At 40.6% G+C, this 20,923-nt stretch overlaps 3 protein-coding genes across 4 annotated transcripts; 1 reads left to right on the top strand and 2 right to left on the bottom strand.

Annotated features, from left to right (window-relative positions):
* Positions 1-695: 695 nt before the first annotated feature.
* Positions 696-3,764, bottom strand: zgc:174888 (uncharacterized protein LOC558116 homolog). Its single transcript, XM_061050363.1, has 5 exons — positions 3,186-3,764; positions 2,711-2,817; positions 2,315-2,386; positions 1,901-2,047; positions 696-1,488 (listed from the first exon to the last, which is right to left on the bottom strand). The coding sequence occupies exons 1-5, from the start codon at positions 3,196-3,198 to the stop codon at positions 1,135-1,137; spliced, it is 693 nt and encodes a 230-aa protein (XP_060906346.1). The 5' UTR covers positions 3,199-3,764; the 3' UTR covers positions 696-1,134.
* Positions 3,765-5,256: 1,492 nt separating this feature from the next.
* Positions 5,257-13,604, bottom strand: flcn (folliculin). Of its 2 annotated transcripts, none has more exons than XM_061050358.1 (12): positions 13,327-13,604; positions 12,971-13,183; positions 12,646-12,804; positions 12,289-12,510; positions 11,989-12,155; positions 11,792-11,883; positions 9,216-9,379; positions 8,825-8,938; positions 7,215-7,338; positions 6,974-7,099; positions 5,946-6,048; positions 5,257-5,859 (listed from the first exon to the last, which is right to left on the bottom strand). In XM_061050358.1, exons 2-12 carry the CDS (start codon positions 13,181-13,183, stop codon positions 5,652-5,654), a joined length of 1,692 nt encoding a protein of 563 aa, XP_060906341.1. In that variant the 5' UTR covers positions 13,327-13,604; the 3' UTR covers positions 5,257-5,651. The 2 variants fall into 2 exon arrangements, with proteins under 2 accessions (XP_060906341.1, XP_060906342.1); XM_061050359.1 differs by having other exon boundaries at positions 12,658-12,804; positions 13,327-13,603.
* Positions 13,605-13,851: 247 nt separating this feature from the next.
* leng9 (leukocyte receptor cluster (LRC) member 9) lies at positions 13,852-19,543 on the top strand. Its single transcript, XM_061050357.1, has 7 exons — positions 13,852-14,272; positions 16,125-16,218; positions 16,813-16,937; positions 17,076-17,402; positions 17,504-17,768; positions 18,510-18,633; positions 18,727-19,543. Exons 1-7 carry the CDS (start codon positions 14,155-14,157, stop codon positions 19,387-19,389), a joined length of 1,716 nt encoding a protein of 571 aa, XP_060906340.1. The 5' UTR covers positions 13,852-14,154; the 3' UTR covers positions 19,390-19,543.
* The last annotated feature ends 1,380 nt before the right edge of the window (positions 19,544-20,923 follow it).

The raw sequence follows: 20,923 nt of genomic DNA, 5'->3' as shown, positions 1-20,923 counted from the left end.
TGGAGTCCTTTTTTCCATCCAGAGCGCATTCCTATCTCATCTGCAACTCATCTATCCGTGTTTATCGAAGTTACAAAATAGTTGTGTAGGATTTGTGCTCTGGGAATGACTCTTTACAGAGACAGCAGTGATTGTTGAGCTCACATGAATCAAATGCAAACTGTGTGTGTGCTGTTGCAATGCTTAAACATAAACCAAATATAGTATCTCTTAGCAAAGTTGACAGAAATATAAATATTTAGGTAACCTTGCTGACACACTGTCGAGGAGGAAGACATGCTCCTAGCTTGTACTTAGCAATTGTTAACAATGTAAAGCAATCAAAATGTCTCAAAGAATGTGAAGATAGATAGGCCTATTAAAATGCACATGAAGTTTAAAAAGGAATATTGACAATAACCCCTTTTGTTGAATTATAATTATTCTATAGAAAATATTGCAGATGTAATAATGAGTTAACATTTTACTGTTATAGGAGATGGCATTTAGAATTTAGTTTAATTAATATGCATTTTATCTGTAATCTCATGGCAGATATGCTGGCATACAAGAACAAAATCCATCTGAAATGAAGTGTTGTACACATTTTAAATAGCATTAACTATTAAAAGTAGCTCCTAATATAGGCTACCTAAGTGCTGTACTTTCCACCATAATTTAAGCTCTGCTGAGTTCAACCAAAAACTACCAATGTGTATATCTAAATGTCTTTAATTTAGAATTATGTACAAAAATAAAAACCCACAGACTTTCATATCTTACATTTACATCCAACTCATTGTAAACAGTGACGAATTCCACATCAATAGACGATGGCATATGTGCATTGGCTTTATCTCTTGTTAGCATACAGAGCATAGCTAGCTTTAGCTTGGGGCTAGCTTTAGAGATGATGGCTATTATAGGTATACATGTGTGATATTATTTGTTACAGAGCACTTCTGGGCAGTGAAAATAGTTATGTGGACTAGCTTTGGACATTAAATGCAACCTGTGCATGTCACTTCAAATAACAAAAGCTTACTGCATTCAAACACAGAGACACAAGTATAAGAAAAACAAACATTCAGTGCCAGGAAATGTCTTTGCATTTTTTTGTGCATCATCAAAAAAATATATAATTTTTCTTAGTAACTATGGCAACATCCACCAGTATAGTCTGAATAACAGGGGACTCCAGACGGAAGCGTAACATGAGGAGGATGGAGAGCCACTTCTGGAAGGCAGCTGTGTAATGTCTATCATCCTGTCAGGCTGAGCGTCCACCTCGCTGCTGATGGCTCGAGTGGTCAAGAGTCTGGCCCTCGAGGGACCGTATTCCTTCCTCTCGACCGAGGGGGGCAAAGTGGGCAGTGTGCACGTCTCAATCCCAGATGAGCACCCAACGTCAAGCCAGCGAGTAAAAAGTTCTGACGTTAGTTTGAGGAGTTCTTCAGGAGGGGAAGATAATGTGGAGAAATGATCCAGGTCTGTCTCCTCATGGAATCTCTGGGACAATGAAACAAGACACAAATGAAGATCTATGAAGGAAGGTGAGATGCTTTTAAAGACACAAGTTTAGTTTAGTTTTAGTTTTTTTAATTTACCAAGGGCCATGGAAAATACAACTGTTGGCATCAAAGCTAATCAACATTCATGTTCCCTGGGCAGCAAGCTAACATTATACAAACTATTAAAAACAACCCAAATGAGTTCCTTTCACAAACAATATGTTCGAACATACAATACAAAACTAATTTAACCCTGAATTAATACACATTTGAAGCTCTTATTTAAGCTTTCTCTATCAGAAAGCAAGCACACATCAAATAAGCCGAGATGGCCCCTAATTTATTCAGCAACTTTCCGGACAGAGTAAAGCAAAGTATTTGGGTGAGATACACATGAAAATAATCCCTACCTCTGTATTTTTGTTCCTGTTTATAATTTTATCCAGTGTCTGCTTCAGATCGAGGATGAGGGAGTGATTTAGGTGCTCATCCCAGAGGTTTCTGAGGAGCACATGCCATGAATCCAGGAGCACAACTGCAGCAGGGAACACACAGCACTGCAGAGAAATGGTACGACAACACAACGACCCTTCAAGGTAAGTTAAGTGTTCAAAACACACACGTGACAAACCTGCACACAAACCAAATCCATTGCAGAGTATCTTTGAGGAAACACATTATATGCAAGACCTCTCACAGTAGCTGCAGAAGCTGAAGTTAATGTCCAAAATGTCTGATGATGGGCAAAACTAGAATTGATCTCAATATCCATTTACTGCGTGTCAAACCTCTCTTCCCCTGTTCATGTCTGATAACACACTCACCGGATCAGTGTCACACAGCATGCTTCTTGTGTAGTGGTGCACGACATAGTAATCTTTTGGAAATACTCTCCGCTGGAAAGGAAAACATAAACAAAGAAAAAGATCAGAATAAACCCACGGATGATCAAATCATTTAACCAGTATACTGAAAAGAAAATATTTTACTTTATATTTAAATGACCTAATCAGACAACTTTGCAGGTTATCAGTTGACAGCTAAGAGCGGGTCATTCTCATTAAAATTGACGAGCTCTTTAGCTTTCACTCCGGAAAGGAAATTTGGCAAGATAAAGTAGAACAATAACATTACCACAGACCAGGGAGGATTATTGTCACCTGAGAAACACCACACCATCTACATTCAATCCTAAAAAGCGTCAAAGGTTCTCAACTTACAAATCCAGTCGGATTCGAGTCGATGGTCGCTTTAATGTTTTTCACACCTTCCCAGTCAAAGTCACATCCACCACATTGGACAGTCAAGAGTGATAGCAACAGCAAAACTGTTCGAGGCATGAGTGAGAAGAAGAAGAGACAGAATGCTTTCAGTTAATTGATGGAAACTTTCTGTGGTTTCTCTGTAGCTTTTTTCACATTGCATACCTACTAAGAAACATTACATCACATCCTGCTTCAATTGGTTATTTCTGCAGAAAAAAAACCCATCACGAAACTTTGCCTGTGGTTGCAACAGCTCTGACTAAACAAGAACACGAAGGAAATGCTTAAATGACAAGACAAAAAAATCTGTTTTCATTCAGCTTTTAAACATCTTTTACTTTCTTGAACGATCTATCACAGGATTCCCCACAGAGACTTTTCAAAGAAAGTTTGCAAAAAGCTTCGCCATGCACTAAACTTTGTTTCTCACCTGGCAGTGACATCCTTTTTATCTTTCTAAGAAGGGGCACTTCTCCATTTCTTCTTGTTGACAGCAATCACTCTGCAGACGGGGGTGACTGTGTCAGTCTGTGAAAGGCAAAGTTTCCTCCTCTGTCGTTTCTTGAGATCTTTGACACAAAGTGTGCTGCTGTGTCTCCTCTTTTCATAGCTTGATATTCAGTCTTCTTGTTGACATCCCTTTTTGCACTTCGTCCTCTTGAGTTCTTTTGGTACTTTCCACAAAAATGCCTCATTTATCCTCTCACGCCATCCTGCTCTCTCACTTTGGATTTTCCCACTTAAGCCTGAGAGGCTGCAGCCTTTTTCCTGTGAAAGCTTTTGTTGTTTTGTCCTTTTGTTTGTTCCTATATCTCTTTCCCTTTCCCCTTCTCTCTCACCACTGACCTAGAATCTTCCTGAACAGCCTAATTTGAATCGCCCCCTCTCCCTCGCAGCTGGTCAATGGATAGAACGAGATAGACTCTGGCCTCCTCTTCCTCTCTATCTCTCCCTCTGGCCACTCTGTGTATCCTCACTCGGCTCAAAGTGAAAGTGCTGGGCTGGATTGCTTGTCTGCTCCCTTTAAGTCTCAGCCACTCCCACTACTACACGTTTTACCTCACTATACACTGACCCAACCCCCTCCCCCCCCCCTTTGCTCCCCACATTCCCTCTTATTACCCCCAGCCTCCCTCCCTCCCTCCCCCCTCCCTCCCAGCAAACCAGGCCCAAGGAGGCTTAGTCATGCAGTTGGAGCGTATGTTTTTCATTTGGACTCTCCCCCACACCTCTGCGCCCTCATATCCCCTGCTCTTTATCCATCCTGTTTAATGATCACATGATCTTTCTTTTACTTTTTTAAAAATACATCACATTCCTTAGCAAACAGGATTGCAACACCACATTGTCAGAACTTGCAAGTCATCCCATGTGTGACAGCTTTCTGTGATCATTACTGTTAAAGTGGGCTGCACAGAGGTGGGTGGTGTTGATTGTGATATCTAATATTGGTCACAGCTGTCATCAGATTTCCCCTCAGGTTATGTGAAGCCTCATTATATTTTTTTTTCTGTGAAGGGAGGTGTTAATTACTCATGATGGGAAGGAAAGCAAAGTCGTTTCTTCAAGTCAAAGACAGATTGTTCTTCTACGTATCCTTTTTTGAACACAAGCCAAAGGCAGCAAGACCATTTCCCGAAGTCCCCTCTGTGCTTCAGACGAAAAGGAAACTAGAGAGCAGCCGAAAGATGAACACTCTCAAGAGGCATCGTCATCTCGAAACCTCTTCACCTACTCTATATGTTTTAATGACAGTTATAAATACCCAGCCACCATGTCGTCTTCCTGTTTCATACATTGCTTGCATATTGGGGAGAGTAAATATGCAACTCGTTTGTGGTGCTGCTACAAATTATGTTGGTGCTTCTATTTGTGCAACTTGCAAAATGAAATCCAGATTTGAGTTACTTAGAAAACCATGGCAATAAAACAGTCAAATCTACGAGGACTCAGCAGCACACTAACAATGTAACGTTTTTATTACAAGAAAAGCTGGACTCAGAACTAAGAGTTAATTTGGAGCACAAAGTGAGCTTGAATTCCTTTTTTTTACTCAATCACTAAATACGTATGGGTCAAGACAATAAAGCAGCCCCCCAACTTAAGCAAAGCCGTATGTTACAGAATTTTATTGACTAAAGTCTGCAAGCTTCAGCAAAGCAACAAGCTCAAATATCTTAGGTATGAAAAAAAACTCTGCTTTATAGTGGCTCAGTGTGCGACTGGCTTGCCCAAATCCTGCTGATGTGGTCGGCTGTACTGAAACGAGGCCTTGTTATGCAACTGTGTTGTACATTTTAGGACAGAAGGAAACCTTATAAAAAAGTGTTGTCTTGCACCACTTGGGGCTCCTTGGCCGACGGCCACTCAAACAAGTGAGTGGGAGCTTATGTTGGAGAAATGTTGATCTGCTCCTCCAGTTCACTCCTTTTCCCTCTTTGTTCCTTTTGTTCACCACAAGATGGAGCCAAGTGTGGAATGTGAAAGGAGAATGAAGCCAGTGACTGTTCACGGTCATTTATTTTGTTTAAAAACATCGGCAAAAAAGAGTTTAAAAAGTGCAAAGTCTGTTTAATAAGTTAAAGATACACATATTAGTCTTAAAGGCCGTCTGCAATAATTCCCTTTGACAAACACTGGCTGAATCTGAGCGGGAGAATAATCAGGTTATTAACAGAAGATTTCAAATTACTTGAAAAAAACAAAAAACAATAAATGAGCCAAAGCATTACTGACGTCCATTCATGTTTCTCTTTCATTCTAAAAAAAGTCCCGAATACATTAATCTACTGATGATCTAACAAATCCTGCTTTCATTTTCCCTTCTTTAGTAATCCCCCCCCCCCCCCTCTGTTCAACCCCTTTTTCCCCTCACTACATTCTCCTTCTCTCTTTATCACTGGCTGGGGCTCCTTTCCCCTCCTCGCACGGCCGTCATGAGATGACTCTTGTAGGTTTTGCTGAGTCCGGTCATCCAGAACTTGAGTAGCCTGACGTTGTCCTCCTCACCCGGCCCCGTTGCCCCGAGGAGGGCCAGAACCTTCTGGGTGTCCTCCCTTCCCCGCCCGTCCACTTTGGAGAACTTGAACAGCACTTTGACCTTACTGAAAGGAAGAGAATCAGCTGTGAGGGGAGGAAATCCTGCAACAACCAGGATGGTTTTCTTTAAGAATTCACGAGTTGTACTTACTTCATCCACTCCTCCTTCAGACACAACAGGCAGTGAGACACGACATCCACAGACAAGTTCTCATTAGACAGGGCCACCTCGAGCTTGTTCAGTAACGTGGGACCTGAAAAAAGATAGTTTGAGAGTTCACAATGGCCATACTTCTATTGTTTTAAATTAAATACTTTTAAGCGTTTCCTGCTAACTTAAATAGCAAAAGGTTAAGATCCTTTTTAGCAAGAGACAGTTGTTACACTGCTGCTCAAAGCCAACAAACTCCACTGTTTCTCCTAGAACATGTCTACTGTGTTTGACTGTTGTGTGATGATGGTGTTTTAAAGGGTAAGCTCTGATCGAACACAATTAACACCGAAAAACTGAACGACTAAGGCAGATGAAGTCGAGCAACCTCCATGGTAAAATTTCTGTTCTTCTCAGTGGGGTCTGGCTTTGAACAGAGAAAGGAACAACTGTTTCCTGGTGTTCTAAATATCTTTAACAAAAAAAGTCTTCAGTAACGTTGTCAGGCATGTAGAATAACAACTACAACAAAAACAAGTACTTTTGATGGAAGTTCTTTGACCAGGCACTTCTTGACCCCATTGCAACCATTACAAATAGTATTTTTCCTGACAGTACTTTCAAATATGGGGTTATGTTTTTATCCATGGGCTTTATCCAAAATTAGCAAGCTGAACAGATGAAATGGCAGTTGGGTAGATAACATCTGTTTTCCAAATGAAACCAGCTCTTGTGATCCTTGGTACAGGACATGTCTGGACATTTCCCTACTCTTTTGTTCTTACTTTGATCAAAAAGAAATCTGGCTCACATTAAGGCCAACCCTACAGGTACGTGTGTTTTGATGCTTATTCAGAGTCAGACGATCATTAAAAATGTCGAAAATAAATCCTGGGATTAAAATGAAGAGAGTCAGAACTGTGTTGGCAACAATAAGCATTCTTCACATTTTGATTGTATGTGTTTATACCCTAGAAGTTGTATCAATTGAACAGGGGCTATTTTTAAACCACGGCCTGTGTGCTCACCTCTGTCTGTGGGCTGTGTGTTGGCACTGCTGATGCTAAACTGATAAAGAGAGGAGATGTCATCTTCACCTAGGGCTGAAGTCTGGCAGCTTCTCTCTGAACTGACATCCACCAGCACGGAAAACTCTACAGGATTAAAAAAAAAAGGACAAACAAATTCAATATAATATGATGTGGAAGTACAAACACTCAACATGTAACAGCTACCTTTCAAAGTGTGAGTTCACAAACTGTCTTATACCTGAGGAGCTGACGTGCGCTGGAATGGGCACATCCGTGCTGAGACCCAGGAAGTTGCATTTGTAGGCCTCCTCATACTGAGCACTGTACGGCACAGAACGCACACAGCCCACTGGGAGCAAAGACTGGATGGAAGAAGGAGAGACTCAGATTATCAACAAAGAAAGCACTTTACTGGACCTGTTGACACACTGGACTGGGATGCTTTATAAATTATGTTATTAGTAAGACATTTGTTTTTTCTACATCGATGAGTCAAAATGTCAAAGGAAGTAAAAATACGTACAATGTAATGAACAATGGAAGTGTGAACAGTTAAAACCACAAAAAGATCAACAATATACAAAAGTGTGAGCAACATTACACATACCCTTTGGCAGTAAAACAGATAAATAATCATAAAATGTTACATGATCAAACATATACATGTTCTGTCTTGTTGGTGACTTCTGCACACAAAGTTGAGATGAGCATGTACAGGCAAAGTAAATGTCAAGCTTTGGAAGTGCACCATGAACAAAAACACAGGGTGCTCATAGTGAAGAGCTTTCAGAAAGTAAATAAAAACATTTTACTTGAGAGGTAACGAAAACTTAATGTGGCAACAAAAGCAAAGATACGGTTTCTATATGTATATAAATAAAGTACTTCTCAGCAGGGTTACCAGATCTGTGTGACAAAACAAGCTCAATGGCCAATCAAAACAAAGCCCCACAGCTAATAAAACCAGCCCAATGCTGGAAATCAAAATAAGCCCATAAAAACCTCTGTCAAGGCTGTGTGCGAGCGCGAGGGCTGCGTCTGTGTGTGTGGGCTCAGCGGGAATGTGTGTCTGTGTATTTTCATGTGGGACATATTCCATGTGTTCTTGTTTGTTGACTTTTCCATTAACAAACATCTTTATTTGTTATCATTATTTTTATTAATAATTTACATCAATAATGTATATCAAAAATAGGTCCACTCAACCCGCAGACAAAAAAAACTACCCTTGATAGCACCTAAAAAGTAGCCAAATTTCATAGGAAAACTGTGGACATGGCAAGCCTGCTTCTCAGCCTTGACAACATTAAAGCTCATGTGAGGAGTTTTTAGCCAGTTATGAAACAGACTGAAATTAATACTAATGTCTCTAGACGACATTCAAACGCAAACAAGATCATCAGCAACAACACTGATTGTTTTTATATTTTTTTATTAAAGCCTGAAACCGCTGCTAGGGGGTAGGTGTCTGCATGAAACAGCTAAAGAGCCTTTTTTGTTTTCACCGCAAAGAGTTTCAATGAGTGAAGCATTTGACTGTTCAAAGAAAGCAGGAGGCATTTTTTAGTTAAAAAAAACATGCAGAGGACAAGATCAGCTAAGAGATAAAAGGAAATGCTTTGTCCACCAGGTTACCAAAATCAACACAAACTGAAAGTTCCTCACAGGAGCTTTAAAGTGTTTTGTGTAAGGTGATTGTTCAGCATTAGAAGAGTGTTAAACTTCATTTATTTTAACCACCTATAAATTAAGTCTTAGCTAATGAAGTGTGACCACTTGTCCTTTTTCATGTTTACCCACAACATAACATGCTTCCTAACCAGACGGAGAGGGATTTAGGGTTAGTACCTTGAGCACTATGAAAGCTGATTGGATGAGCCCGGGGTCTGCTCCTCTCCATATGACCTGATTTCCCATGAGCACGTGCCACACAAGCTGACGAAACTCGGCCGCCCCGAGGACCTGCAGACCCAATCAGACTGTGATGTACAACGGCTCACAGACACACAACATGAGCTAATATCAGGATGAGATGCAAGTTCTTAGTAATTCTTTTTAGTAATAGTTGAAATATGTTAAGTGGCAAAAAGCTATAAAGTCTTGTGTTTTTTGTAATGCTCTCACTAGGTGGAGGGTTTTTATTATCTCTATATCTTTATGTGTTTTCTGTTAACTTACATCTTTAGTTTAATACAATTGTGCAAAACACAAGACCAACTCAAAACATACTTATCTTTACCTGTCTCAAATGCCTCAGTGACCAAAACTTGGGTCCTGGTAATTCATCCAATTTTCCATCATCACACAGGAAGTCGTGGGCCAGCTCGCTTTCCGACTGGATCCGTTGTGGCCTAGGGCCGCCTCCTTCTGCGCCCTCCCAGCAGCTCATTTCCTCCTCTTGTTCTGATGAAAAATGAGAAATGGCTTTAAAAAATAAAAACAACGATGACCGAATGCTGTCAGAATGTCGGGGAAGTCCACAGGAAGTTGTCATTATGAAAGATTGTCTTAATATCACACTCTGTTTACAGCCTGCACAACGTGATGCTATCCGCTATTTCCTCAACAAAGTCAGTAGTGTACATCTGACCTCTTTTTTACGACTTATTCCAATCCCTGTCAGACCACAAAGACAAGCCACAACAGCTTTTAAAACAAGTTGTTTGAAGTGGCTATTTTATTTGTACTGCTTGAATATTGCTTATTAAAAATGATTTCATCAGATCTTGTAATTCATGTGTATTTATTTATCCCTTTGTAACAGGGATTTGGTAAAGTGCAACAGAAATCAAACTGATTCCTCTACAATATTAACATGAGTGAACAGGAGATTAAAATTCCACAATGTAAGAGCTGTGTTGTACTGGGGCACATCTCTGTAAATCTTTTAATCACTTTCTAAATCTTGACTAAAAATTGTGTAAACACTTTCTGGAAAGGCAGCGTATGTGAATACAGTGGTTTAGTGAATCACTGGTTTTCTGTCTCTCACTGACTGACCCAGTGAATCAGAATTTCACAGGAGACTTTTCAGACTGATGATAAATCTACGACACATTGTGCAAACACATGACATCCGATGATGTCAGCCATAAGGAGGCCAAAACATGTTGGAGCATTACTCAGGTTACTGAAGCTAACAGTCAACTCAATTCAAGTCCATTCAAATCAATTCCATATGATTCCATTCAGACGCTTAACTGGGATGAAGTAAGAATGTTTGCCAAAAGCATAAAACTAATCAATGATCAGATAATAAGATCATGAGAACATGATCTATGATATAAATATCACCATAGTGTGTGTTGCCTGGAAGGCTTGTGTGTGGGTCTGTGTGATGATCAGATTTGGGCAGCAATGCCCCGTCTGCCACCCCTAAAGCTATTTTTAGCTGCGTGAGGTCGCTAAGCTCCTACAAACCTTAATTAAGAGAGGTCAACTTGCAAAATACATTTGGCTTATATCACTTAAAGTTGAACTTTATTGGAGGAGGAGCATTTCTGTCTCAGCCTCACCCGTTGAACCTTACAATTTATTCTTTCTTTTTTGTTGCCATGATTTTCTGTTTCCTTTTTGGATTTCAAGTTTGGGGTCACTGAGCCCGTACTTGTTTAATATCTGTTTCTGTTTCCAGTCTTTGAGTATCGGGAGATATTGTGACCATTTATGATCTCTTTTAAGAGACAGAATATACGTTTTCTAGAGCCCGACTGATACTGTTTTGTTTTTAGAGGTAAAAAGAGCAGATTACAGTCATGAAAGCAGGTGTAAAATATGTTTTTAAGCTGGAAAGAAAAAATACATTTTCTGTGTTGATCGAGGACCAATTGAACACCGATATCACTTTGCAATTGAGACAGCAACTTTCTAACAAAAGAAAAACGATTCACAATGATTGACATTTATACTGGTATACTTGAAACCACCACCTGCATGGCTTCAAATGTCTGTGTCATGTGCAGTAGACAGTAGGGCGGCTCGATTATGGCAGAAATCATAATGACGATGATTTTGATTAATATAGAAATCACAATTATTAAACATGATTACTCAATGATTTGACATCATCATTCTGCAATAATCCTACTTACACACTCTTCACATTAATGTTCTGAACATTAAAAAAACAAGCAATAGAAAAAAATAAGTTAAAAAATATAAATACTTAAAAAAAACATATATTATAATAAAAAATAATGTTTTTGAGTAACTAGTGAAGAACTCTTATAGATAGAAAATGTGTTATTTAGCAGGAGGATTGAACACTTAAATGGAACTTTATACTGTATGTCACATTTTTTAGGCGCTGAGCACCACTAAATGTCTGATCCTAAAATAACCTCTAATTTTGACAACAGTTCATTGTATGTTTTTACCTTGTCACATGCTTGAACAGGTGTTAGTAGAGGTGGGAATCGCCCGAGGCCCCATGCTATATTATCACAACACCTGAGTCACGATACGGTATTATTGCGAATTTAAACATTTTACGATATGCTGAGAATTGCAACCATGTAAAAGGCTGCAAGCACCTCACAATCTGAACTGTTGGTATTTCAGTCTAATCGAACTGAACACAAACATGTACAGACGACTGTACAAGTGCAGAAATGTTTAACAATGCAACTTATTCAAATTGTGCAACCCCTTCAAAAATTCAAAAATGTAAAGGAACAATTGCTATTAATATAATTGAAATATCAATACTTGGCGGCCATGAGACGATATAATATCGGCACACAAAATATTGCGATAATATATTGTATTGATTAATCCCCCCACCTCTAGGCGTTAGTTTACCAAAGTTTGCATTACCTGTCTGCCTCTCTATGAGCACCAGTGTGTCCTCTGTGGGAGCCCCCTCCAGCAGCTTCTCTGTCAGACGACTTCCACAGGCCTTCAGCAACCTGGAGTCATTATGATAACACAAATTAGCATTTCATAGTGAGCTTTGGAAAAAAAGACAACTGCATGTATGTTATTGCAGGACTGCAGACAGTTTATCAGCTCACCAGCTAAAGGAGGAGTGCAGACTGGCCCAGAGGTTGGGATGCTGGGTTAAAGAGGTCAGTGATCTGGCTGCATTTCCACTCCTCTGATGAGGGAACACAGCAGGCGAGAAGACGCTGTTCATTCTCACTGCTCGCTGGGGACACACTCCTTGTTCACTGTCAAACACCTGATGGAGATCACAGGGACAAGACATTAAGTGATCCTTAATAAAAACATGCATAAAACTACAAAAAAAAAAACATCCTCACATTTCTATTTAAGTAAGCTATATAAAGGCATGAATCATGTGTGTTCTCTACCTTGAGGGCTGTGCTTTGTAGGCTCTGTATGGTGAGTCTAAGGTGGCGTAACAGGAAGGGCCAGGAGTTGATGAGGTAGATTCTGTCCATTGCTACCATAACTATACTGTACCAGCGCTGGAAGCCCCTGGCCAGGCTGTCTTTGATAAAGAAGGTGTGTGAGAACACAAAACCGTGCTGCTCATCTCCAAAGAAAATGGGCCCTTCACGTCCAGGGCACACCTGATGAAGCAGAAAAACAGAAACAAAAGGTAGAAGCTTTTGCTGCAACTAAAAATGAAAAAAAAAAAAAACAATAGGTTGCATTTATTTTATGCAATGAGATCTGTGACTCCAACACAATACATGCAGACGTACGTCACTGTTTACCTCACAGCTGAGGCTGCGTACGCACGCCTGCCGGACCACACTGAAAAGCTGCGGCTGTCTGGGATGCTGGTGGCTCAGGAAACGTATTCCTGTTTCATCATCTATGCTTACAAAGCCTGGGTGAGATGCAGGCAGAGATCGGCATCCCTACGGGGCAAAAGGAGGAGGCAAACTCAATTATAACAGATAAGACAATACTCTTCTGTGTAATAAAAAGTTTCAATGTTGAAGATGGGTTTAGAGAATGGTGCATTTTTCTGATGACTTCACATTAAGTTGACATGCTATCCTCCTACTGTCACCCTCCACTCACATCACACATCTCTCCTCTCTGGGTGGCTGAGCTGTTAGCCCTCATAGTAAGCCCTTCGCCTTCCCGGTCACCATCTCGGTCCCTGTCCCCAGGCACAGGGACACCTGTCTGGGATGAAGGAGATGGGGATGGAGGATGCAGTGCCTCTGTGCAAAACAATGTCCGAGGGCCATGGAGCTCACAGAAATGACAGAGAGCAACAAGAGCGTTCATCTGGAGAAACAAAACAACAAGTTAATCCCTGTTTGCTGTGCTGAACGCTGCAGTTTGACTCAGACATGGACAGTAACAAGCAGTGCATTACACAGTGTTTATTACATTTACAGCATTTTATATATTGTATAAGTTATTCTTACCTTCAGCACTGAGCCAAGTTCAACAAATGACTGGTACTCAATGCTACTTCACAAAGTGGCATTCATTTGTCGCAACATCCAAACAGGCTTTACATAAATAGCAGCATAAAAAAATAAGGATTCAAAACAAACTCGATTCTTGATACAGTCCGTTTTTCAGAAATACACAATTCTCAGCAAGTCAGAATTGTGTTTTCTACACTTTTCCTTGATCTATTTTCCATCCGTGCAGCTGCTAGCTGACAATAACACAGCGTGTCACATGACGTGGAGTCACGCGCTCCAGCTGAAATGACGCGTGGTAGTTCACGACGTCTCTTTTCCTCAAACTTTAACCCTTAACTCACAAATATACGGCGTATTGTTTAAAAAAACACGAAAACCAGCAATCAACTCATTCATTTTCTCGAACAAGTGCTTTCTTAAATGTAACCAGGAAGGTAAAATACGAAACTCAAATAGAAAACTTCATTACCCAGGGTTCCCCACGAGACAACAAACTCTGGGTCAAAGGTTGATTTAAAGCGAGCGTCGTTTACTTTTCTGGTTGGTGTGCTGAATATATGATAAATATTTTCCAAATAAGTGTTAAAGCCAAAAAAAAAAAAAACATTGAATAGGTGATTTATTTTAGTGTTTGAAATCAAAAAGGTTTGCAATATTTAAAAAGAACCCTCTAACAAACCACTTCCGTATTAGCTGAAGTGATATGAACTCAATTTTCCTGTTTGAGGAGTGTCCGGTCATTATTTGTCTTTGTGTCAGTTCAAAGCTAAGGGTTTAGAGGTAAACATTACCGTGACACAGCAAACTTTATTAGACTTCGGTATGGCATCGGAGGACGGATTGGAGATGCCCCCAGCTGAAGCGGCGGATCAGAGGGATGGTGGGTCAGTCACAGAGCAGGTGGGGGTCCCCTCTGACTCTGTCCCCAATTCCTCAGCAGGTAAATCAACCTATTTCTGTTTGAATGATAATTGGTATCTGTTTTGGTTCTCCAAATACGTTTAGTAATTAATATGATGAGTCCATATAAAGTAGCCTATCATTATTTAGCCTACTTTATATGAATGTTTTGAAGTCATATCACTGGGATTTGTCTGAATCTTTTCTTTGTAGTTGACTTCTCCGTCTGTGACTCATTTCCGTGTTAGTGAGAGCAAATGAGTTCTGGTAACTTTTATCTTATCATGTGGCTGAGCTGAAGCTGAAGGGGGATCTCCAACATGCTAGTTGACCACTTTAAGTCTGCCATCCTTTAACACTTCATGCTGGGTTGCTGTACTGGACAAATCTCCATTGTTGGGAAGTGAGTCATAAGCCAGAAGAAGTATTAGTTATGACCTCCGGAAGACTTACGCCTATCTGACTGGATCTACATCGACTTGTTTCACTGGGCTCAAATCCAGATAAACTTTCAGAGGAAATTCTTAATTATTACTTTACCCGATTACTTGCTCTGAGATCAGATGCCTGGAAACATTCAACAAGAGTTTGCTCATGTTTTCCTGTGCCCCGTATCAACCGGTGCAAGCCGGTGCTCTCTCAGTGGGAAGGGAGATAAGGCAGCAAATAATTGAAGGATAATGGTCATGGTCTTTGGTCATGAGTCACTTTCAGTTCTACTATCTGGAAACAGCATTACAGGGCTGGTGGTGTGTGTTCAACTTTACAGACAACCGCTTCCCAACAAACTTGGCTGACATTTGAGTCCCTATGGAGAAAGTCATTCCCACCTGTTACAGGGTTTATACTCCCGTGAAGTGTAATGGAGAGGAAGTCAAGGGTTGTACAAATTTGTTATTCCCAGAGTCAGCGTCCTCTTGGGAGTTATTCAGCACTATATCAACGATTTTGATTGCAGTATCAAACCTGGTTAATATAAAAATCACCAAAGAATATTTTTTTGGAGTTTTTCTGGCATTCTGAGTTTTAGCAATATCCATCCAATAAGGCGATGGTCTTCATTATTCAGTGTATTTTTCAGACATTTCATACATTTGCATTTTATAAACATTAATGTGAATAAGTCAGAATTATCTATACGAGTCAATTTCAGGATACTACAGTAAGTTATACTAAGTACAACACATACATTGGCAGAAAAGAAGCAAAGAATGTCAACAGCATGCTGTTTACATTTCTCAAAATACCAATTCTAATGTATCATTGGCCAATTAAGACACAGAGGATACACAGATAATATTCAGGTTTAAGGCGCAATATGAATTGAAATGTTTAACTCCTATTTTTATTTTCATTTTTAACCTGGCTTGCTTAATTGAAGTGAGCACTCTGTTCAGAAACAACCTGCCAGAGAGGTGTGAGTACTGTCAGTGTTATAAACTGATATAAACTGGCCTGTGTTCCTGTGGAGGCTTGTTGAACCTGTAGTCCTTTTATCAGAAAGAAACCTTTAGTATACAAGAAAAGGGGGCGCTGTTAGTCTTGTGGTTAATGTGTGCAGTCCATGTCCAGGCTGCGGTGCTCCAAGCCAGCGGCCCGGGGTTTGATTCCGACCCGTGGCTCCTTTCCCACATGTCATTCTGTCCCTGGTTTCCAACTCTATCCACTGTCCTATCTCTACAATAAAGGCATTAAAAAAGAAAACTGGAAAATAATTAAGTGGCAGGCATCACAAATATTTATTCACCTGTTGAATGACCATGTAAAAAGCCATTTCTCTGTTTCTTTGATGTAATCGAAATCCAGGGGTGTTCAGTTTTATTAAGTGTTTACGTTGTACTTTAATTAAACATCTGCCTTGCTCACTTTCAGTCTTTCTCTTTCACCCACAGAGTCAGCAGGACAGAATCCGAGTGGAGTCGATGTGTGTCGCTTTTTCCTGATGGGAAAGTGTCACTTTGGACACAGATGTCGTATGTCTCACAGGTCTGCTCACCTTATCTTGTTCAGCAAACTCACCAACAGGATGTAGAGTAACTTTCAATTTCTTAGTTAGATTCTTAAAGTGTGCATAACTTCTAGTTAGTAAAAGCGACATTAAATGAGTTTGCAAATAACTCTTGCACTCTCAAAGAAGTCGTCCTTGATGTTAAAGGTTGGCTTCATTTAAAAAAAAAAAATTTTAGCTTATCATTAAAAAGTATACTTTGGAATTTATAGAATGTACATCTAAATCTTGTTTGTGGCTGCAAGTGGAAAAAATACATAATCCTCATTCTGAATTAAAATGAGTTTCAGGGGCAAAAAAAACAGGCTGTTTCAGCCGCAGTAACTGTGTCATTGTACATGTGAGCCTGTGAGTATTGATTACACATAGATTTGAAGTATATTGTGTGACTTTATTCTAGTTGATGTCATTAATTGTTTATATTACTCACCAGACAGACAAGGATACTTAACTAAATACAGATGCTGCACAAAGTTCATTACTGTTACATGAATCAGTGTTATACTGGATTAAGACTTGTCTGATGTTTTTCCGTTTGTTTTATGTATTTTAACATAATTTCATTTTCTCAGTGTCCCCTCAATAGATGATTCAGGGGCTGCAGCTCCTGACCAGGATGACAAACCAGATCAAGAAAAAGCAGAAAAACACAAGCAGAGAGTGAACAAACCAAAAAAGGCCACATATGAGGCAAAAGGTCGGCTCATGTCTTGTCTTATATCATGTGCTAATGACATCACACTGTCACGCCGCCAGTCAGACTTTATTTGATCATGACTCACTTTTTCCCCATATTAATCTGTCAAAAACATTTTTTCATAAAATCCTCACACAGAAGTGAACAAAAAGCCTCGTATGCGTACAGCAGATGACGTTATTTCCCGGATCCTTTGGGACCCCACAGCAGATGCATCAGAGTTTGTGGTTGGGTATGTGGATCGCTTCCTGGGTGTGCTGGAGCGTCCCTTCTGTGACTTCAACTGGGACACCAATCCCTGTGACTGTGATTACACTACTGATCTGGCCCTCCCCAGACACAGGATCCAGTACTTCACCTACAGAGGGTACCGTGTGTGGGATCGCCACACACGGACTGACAGGGTGTTTGGATCCACCGGTCAATCTCTGGCTCCCCCCTTTGGAGGGGACGAGGAAGTAAAGGGTAAAAGAAGACCCATTTATGCTAAAACTCTGAACATTTGCAAAGAGCCAGTACACATTAAAGAGTGTAACCTGATGAAATATAACCATTTGTTTTACTAGAAATTAACACAGAAAACCAGGAAGAACAACAAGAGCTCCTCAAAACAACAGAAGAGCAGCCACCTGCTGCCTGTGGGCAGGAAGAGAGTGAAACAGACGAGTGTATTCATACCGAGGACACACATCTGGAAGAGGAGAAGCAGAGGGAGATGAATATTTACACCGCTGACTCAACAGCAGCAGCATCTCCTCAGTGTCGAAAAGACACTTCTCAAGAACAACAGGAAACACAAGGAGCATGTGTTACGGAGGAGGCTGATAAAAGGTCTGCATGTTCGTTTATACATTTACTTAAACTGATAGACAACAACAGCTGCAGAGAACACAATATAGTTTTCAGTGCCTACATGTTCTTCTCACTGTTTGTTATAAGCAAATTTAACATTAAAGTGAGACAGGAGTTTGAGCGCGTTTAGTTTAGTGAAGTTTTTTTTTGATAATCTCTTAAAGAGATAAGTTATTTTCTAAAACATTTGCCCAGTCCAACTTTTCAAACGAGTAGATGATGCTCCACGTTGCCTTAAATTAAACTAAACTGAAAATCTTAAGCTGAGCTGAATTCCAAGAGGCTTGAGAAAATGGTCAATTGATGAATAGTTACATCACTAACTGAATCCACTGGCTCCTGTTGTGTGATTCATGTGTTACTGTAACTGTACAGCTTCATTCTTTAGTGAATGTTACAACAAACCACAATCACCCAGTATCTGCTTAACCTGCAAAACCCAGGACAATGCATCTACACCCATAGTATGCAGGCTGTTTTAAGTGTAAGTGATTAGACATATATAACAATACTTACAAAACATGCATAACTAACATACTAATTACTGAATAAAACAAGGACTTTTTTCTACTAAGTTCTTAAGTCATAACATTTTATCTATTTTGTAAACACTTAAATGTTTGTCGTTAGGACTTGCACCAAAATGTTTGTTGTCTGACATTGGAATCAACCTTACACTTCTCCCACTTTAGTGATTTAACTCAGCTGTTTTGATTTTAGACCTGAGACTTCCACAGACGAAAGTTCCTCATCCCTGGAAGAAGGAGAAAGTGTAAAAGAGGAGGCAAAGGAGGAGGCTTCGGCAGAATGGCCAGAGAGCTGGGAAGGAAAGGACGATACCTCGGTGGGTAGACTAATGACTGTCAGCGATGCGATTTTTGTTTAGCTCATGTTTAACAAGCCGATTCAACATGTGTTTGCGCTCTTTTCAACACAGAGTCATCTTGAAGCTCTCAACATCAACCAGAATCCATCAGCACCTCTGGAGCAGAGGGAGGACAAGCGTGGTGGTCGCCCCCCTAAAAAACAACCCACACACTTCATCACCTTCAGAGCCAACACTCCCGCTGTCCTCTCCGGTTTCCAGCAGCTGCAGGAGGAGCTGACCTCCCTCCTCCCCTCCTCTGCTTCTCACTGGCAGATCGCCTCCAGCCTCCATGTCACCCTGTGCCTGCTGGTGCTGCCCGGCCCTGCTGAGGTGGCCGCTGCCGGGGAAATCCTCCGACAGTTTGCTCATCTGGATCGTAACCCTCCCGTTGCTCTGACCTTTCCCGTGAAGCTGAAACACTTCAACGGGAGGGTGCTGTACCTGAGCCCCCAGCCTCAGCTCCTCCTCCAGCAGCTTAACAGCGGCATGCAGGAGGCCTACAAGAAGGAGGGCCTGCTCCACAGGGACTCCTTCAACCCACGCTACCACCTCACGCTGGCCAAGTTAGACAGTAAGGAAGGGGAGAGGATTTTTGAAAGGGTGGGGGACCTGAAAGTGGGGAAGGGGTTAAACTTTGGTCGTCTGCCAATAAACACCTTACACCTGTGTGCCATGGGTGGCCCCAAAGTAGACGGTTTTTATGAGACAGTGTGCACAGTAACTCTTAGATGATAGAGGAGTTGACTTTATTTACGTGCACACACTACCTCCATGTACAGTAATACTGTATGGATGGGTGCAACACCTCTGACAATTGCACTGGTCATGTGGCCTTATACAACCAAATCTGGTGTCTGTGTTTTAAGTTTTAAATTTGATAGAAAAACTTTTCTTTTTTTTTACCAGAAGCACTTTAATAAAGGGGTAGAAATTAGAAGGAAGGCCTGAAGGAAGAAAAAACTAACTTGATGCAGCGTCGCAAAACGACAAAAAGCACCGTGCAATAATAAAACTTCACTTTATTTACATGTAAAAGGTTACACTACTTCTATTTAAGTTAAATTAAAAATACCAGCTCTGAAAAAAATACATGTATTTTTAATACAACCCCTAGCATAAGCCCTGAGAAACAGTCGGTGTAAACATCACCAGCTGTTCATTTGTAGGTAGGTCAGATCTGGAGTCACACACTAATAGATAGTTGTGAAGGATGTTTCATCATCTTTGAGACTTGATTCTCACTGAAAATGCAGCGCAGACTTCCAACTTTCTCATAAAATAGAAGCCCTTGAGTTGAATGTAGATAGTTTCCGTCCTTTATGTTATGGTGCAACAAACTAGGTGTACGGTGAATGCAGGCATACTTCACTTTGATATCTACGTTTTTTTTTACTGCTGCACAGACAGGACATATGCACTCGCTGTTAAGGCTTATGAGCCACACATAGATTGTTTACGAGGGGAAAAGATTACATTTTCTTTACAGCCATGAATTAATCAAAGTGCTTGTAATCTGGAGCTCTTAATGGCTCGATTTATACAGCCTGTTATCTATGAATATTGTATGCACTCTTTTCAACAGAAGCCTTTGTATGATTTTCAATGAATGGTACAGACTCGATTGTAAGTTCATTAAATACAAAACTGGCTGTTTAAAATCCTGTGTGTTGTGATGTTTTATCAAAGCAGTGATGGATGTCCTGGATGAGTTACTGTTGTTGTGATATTAAGACACACGGAGGCTCCCTGAACAACTCTTGCATAGGCCTACATGTCTGTCATCTTTCCCGTCTTCCACTACATAGTCTATATATCACAGCTGGAGACTTTCCCTGTCAGACGGGAGGGGGGGGGGGGGGGGGTCTCCCGAGGTACGACGTGACGTAAAAAAAACAAAGAGGAAGTAGCGGACGAAGCAACAGGGTCTGCCTGCTACACGCTATAATGAGAATATTTGCCTTTATATCGATGCTATGTGTGGTCCAGCGGAATGACAACATCCACAAAAGAGTGGAGAACAACTTAATGCAGCCGTGCAGACACTTTATACACCGTGCAGCAGTCACAGCAGGCTACATAAACCTCGTTATCTTCCTATTGGCTTGAGCTGAATCCCGGAGAATATCCTGCTGCGTTCTCACCATCAACCCACTCGGGACTTTTTTTTCGTATATGTGAAAAGGGTTCTGACAGGAGCATATTGTGTGAACAGCCAGGTCGGGGAGAATCTCCGGAGCAGTCTTCCCGTAATTATCTAGATATTATC

This window comes from Labrus mixtus, chromosome 11, assembly GCF_963584025.1.
Source record: "Labrus mixtus chromosome 11, fLabMix1.1, whole genome shotgun sequence".
Lineage (NCBI taxonomy): Eukaryota > Metazoa > Chordata > Actinopteri > Labriformes > Labridae > Labrus > Labrus mixtus.
This window is presented reverse-complemented; position numbering and strand designations above follow the sequence as displayed.

Excerpts from the sequence above, each read along its gene's own strand:
- zgc:174888 (XM_061050363.1), bottom strand. Across the intron at positions 2,387-2,710 it reads ACTCGAATCCGACTGGATTT|CGGAGAGTATTTCCAAAAGA; the intron begins GTAAGTTGAGAA and ends TTTCCTTTCCAG. Across the intron at positions 2,048-2,314 it reads TGCTGTGTGACACTGATCCG|TGCTGTGTGTTCCCTGCTGC; the intron begins GTGAGTGTGTTA and ends ATTTCTCTGCAG.
- flcn (XM_061050358.1), bottom strand. The coding sequence starts at position 13,183 with ATGAACGCTCTTGTTGCTCTCTGTCATTTCTGTGAGCTCCATGGCCCT. Across the intron at positions 7,339-8,824 it reads CAGCTTTCATAGTGCTCAAG|TCTTTGCTCCCAGTGGGCTG; the intron begins GTACTAACCCTA and ends TCTTCCATCCAG. Across the intron at positions 7,100-7,214 it reads AGCGCACGTCAGCTCCTCAG|AGTTTTCCGTGCTGGTGGAT; the intron begins GTATAAGACAGT and ends TTAATCCTGTAG.
- leng9 (XM_061050357.1), top strand. The coding sequence starts at position 14,155 with ATGGCATCGGAGGACGGATTGGAGATGCCCCCAGCTGAAGCGGCGGAT. Across the intron at positions 16,219-16,812 it reads AGATGTCGTATGTCTCACAG|TGTCCCCTCAATAGATGATT; the intron begins GTCTGCTCACCT and ends TCATTTTCTCAG. Across the intron at positions 16,938-17,075 it reads GGCCACATATGAGGCAAAAG|AAGTGAACAAAAAGCCTCGT; the intron begins GTCGGCTCATGT and ends ATCCTCACACAG.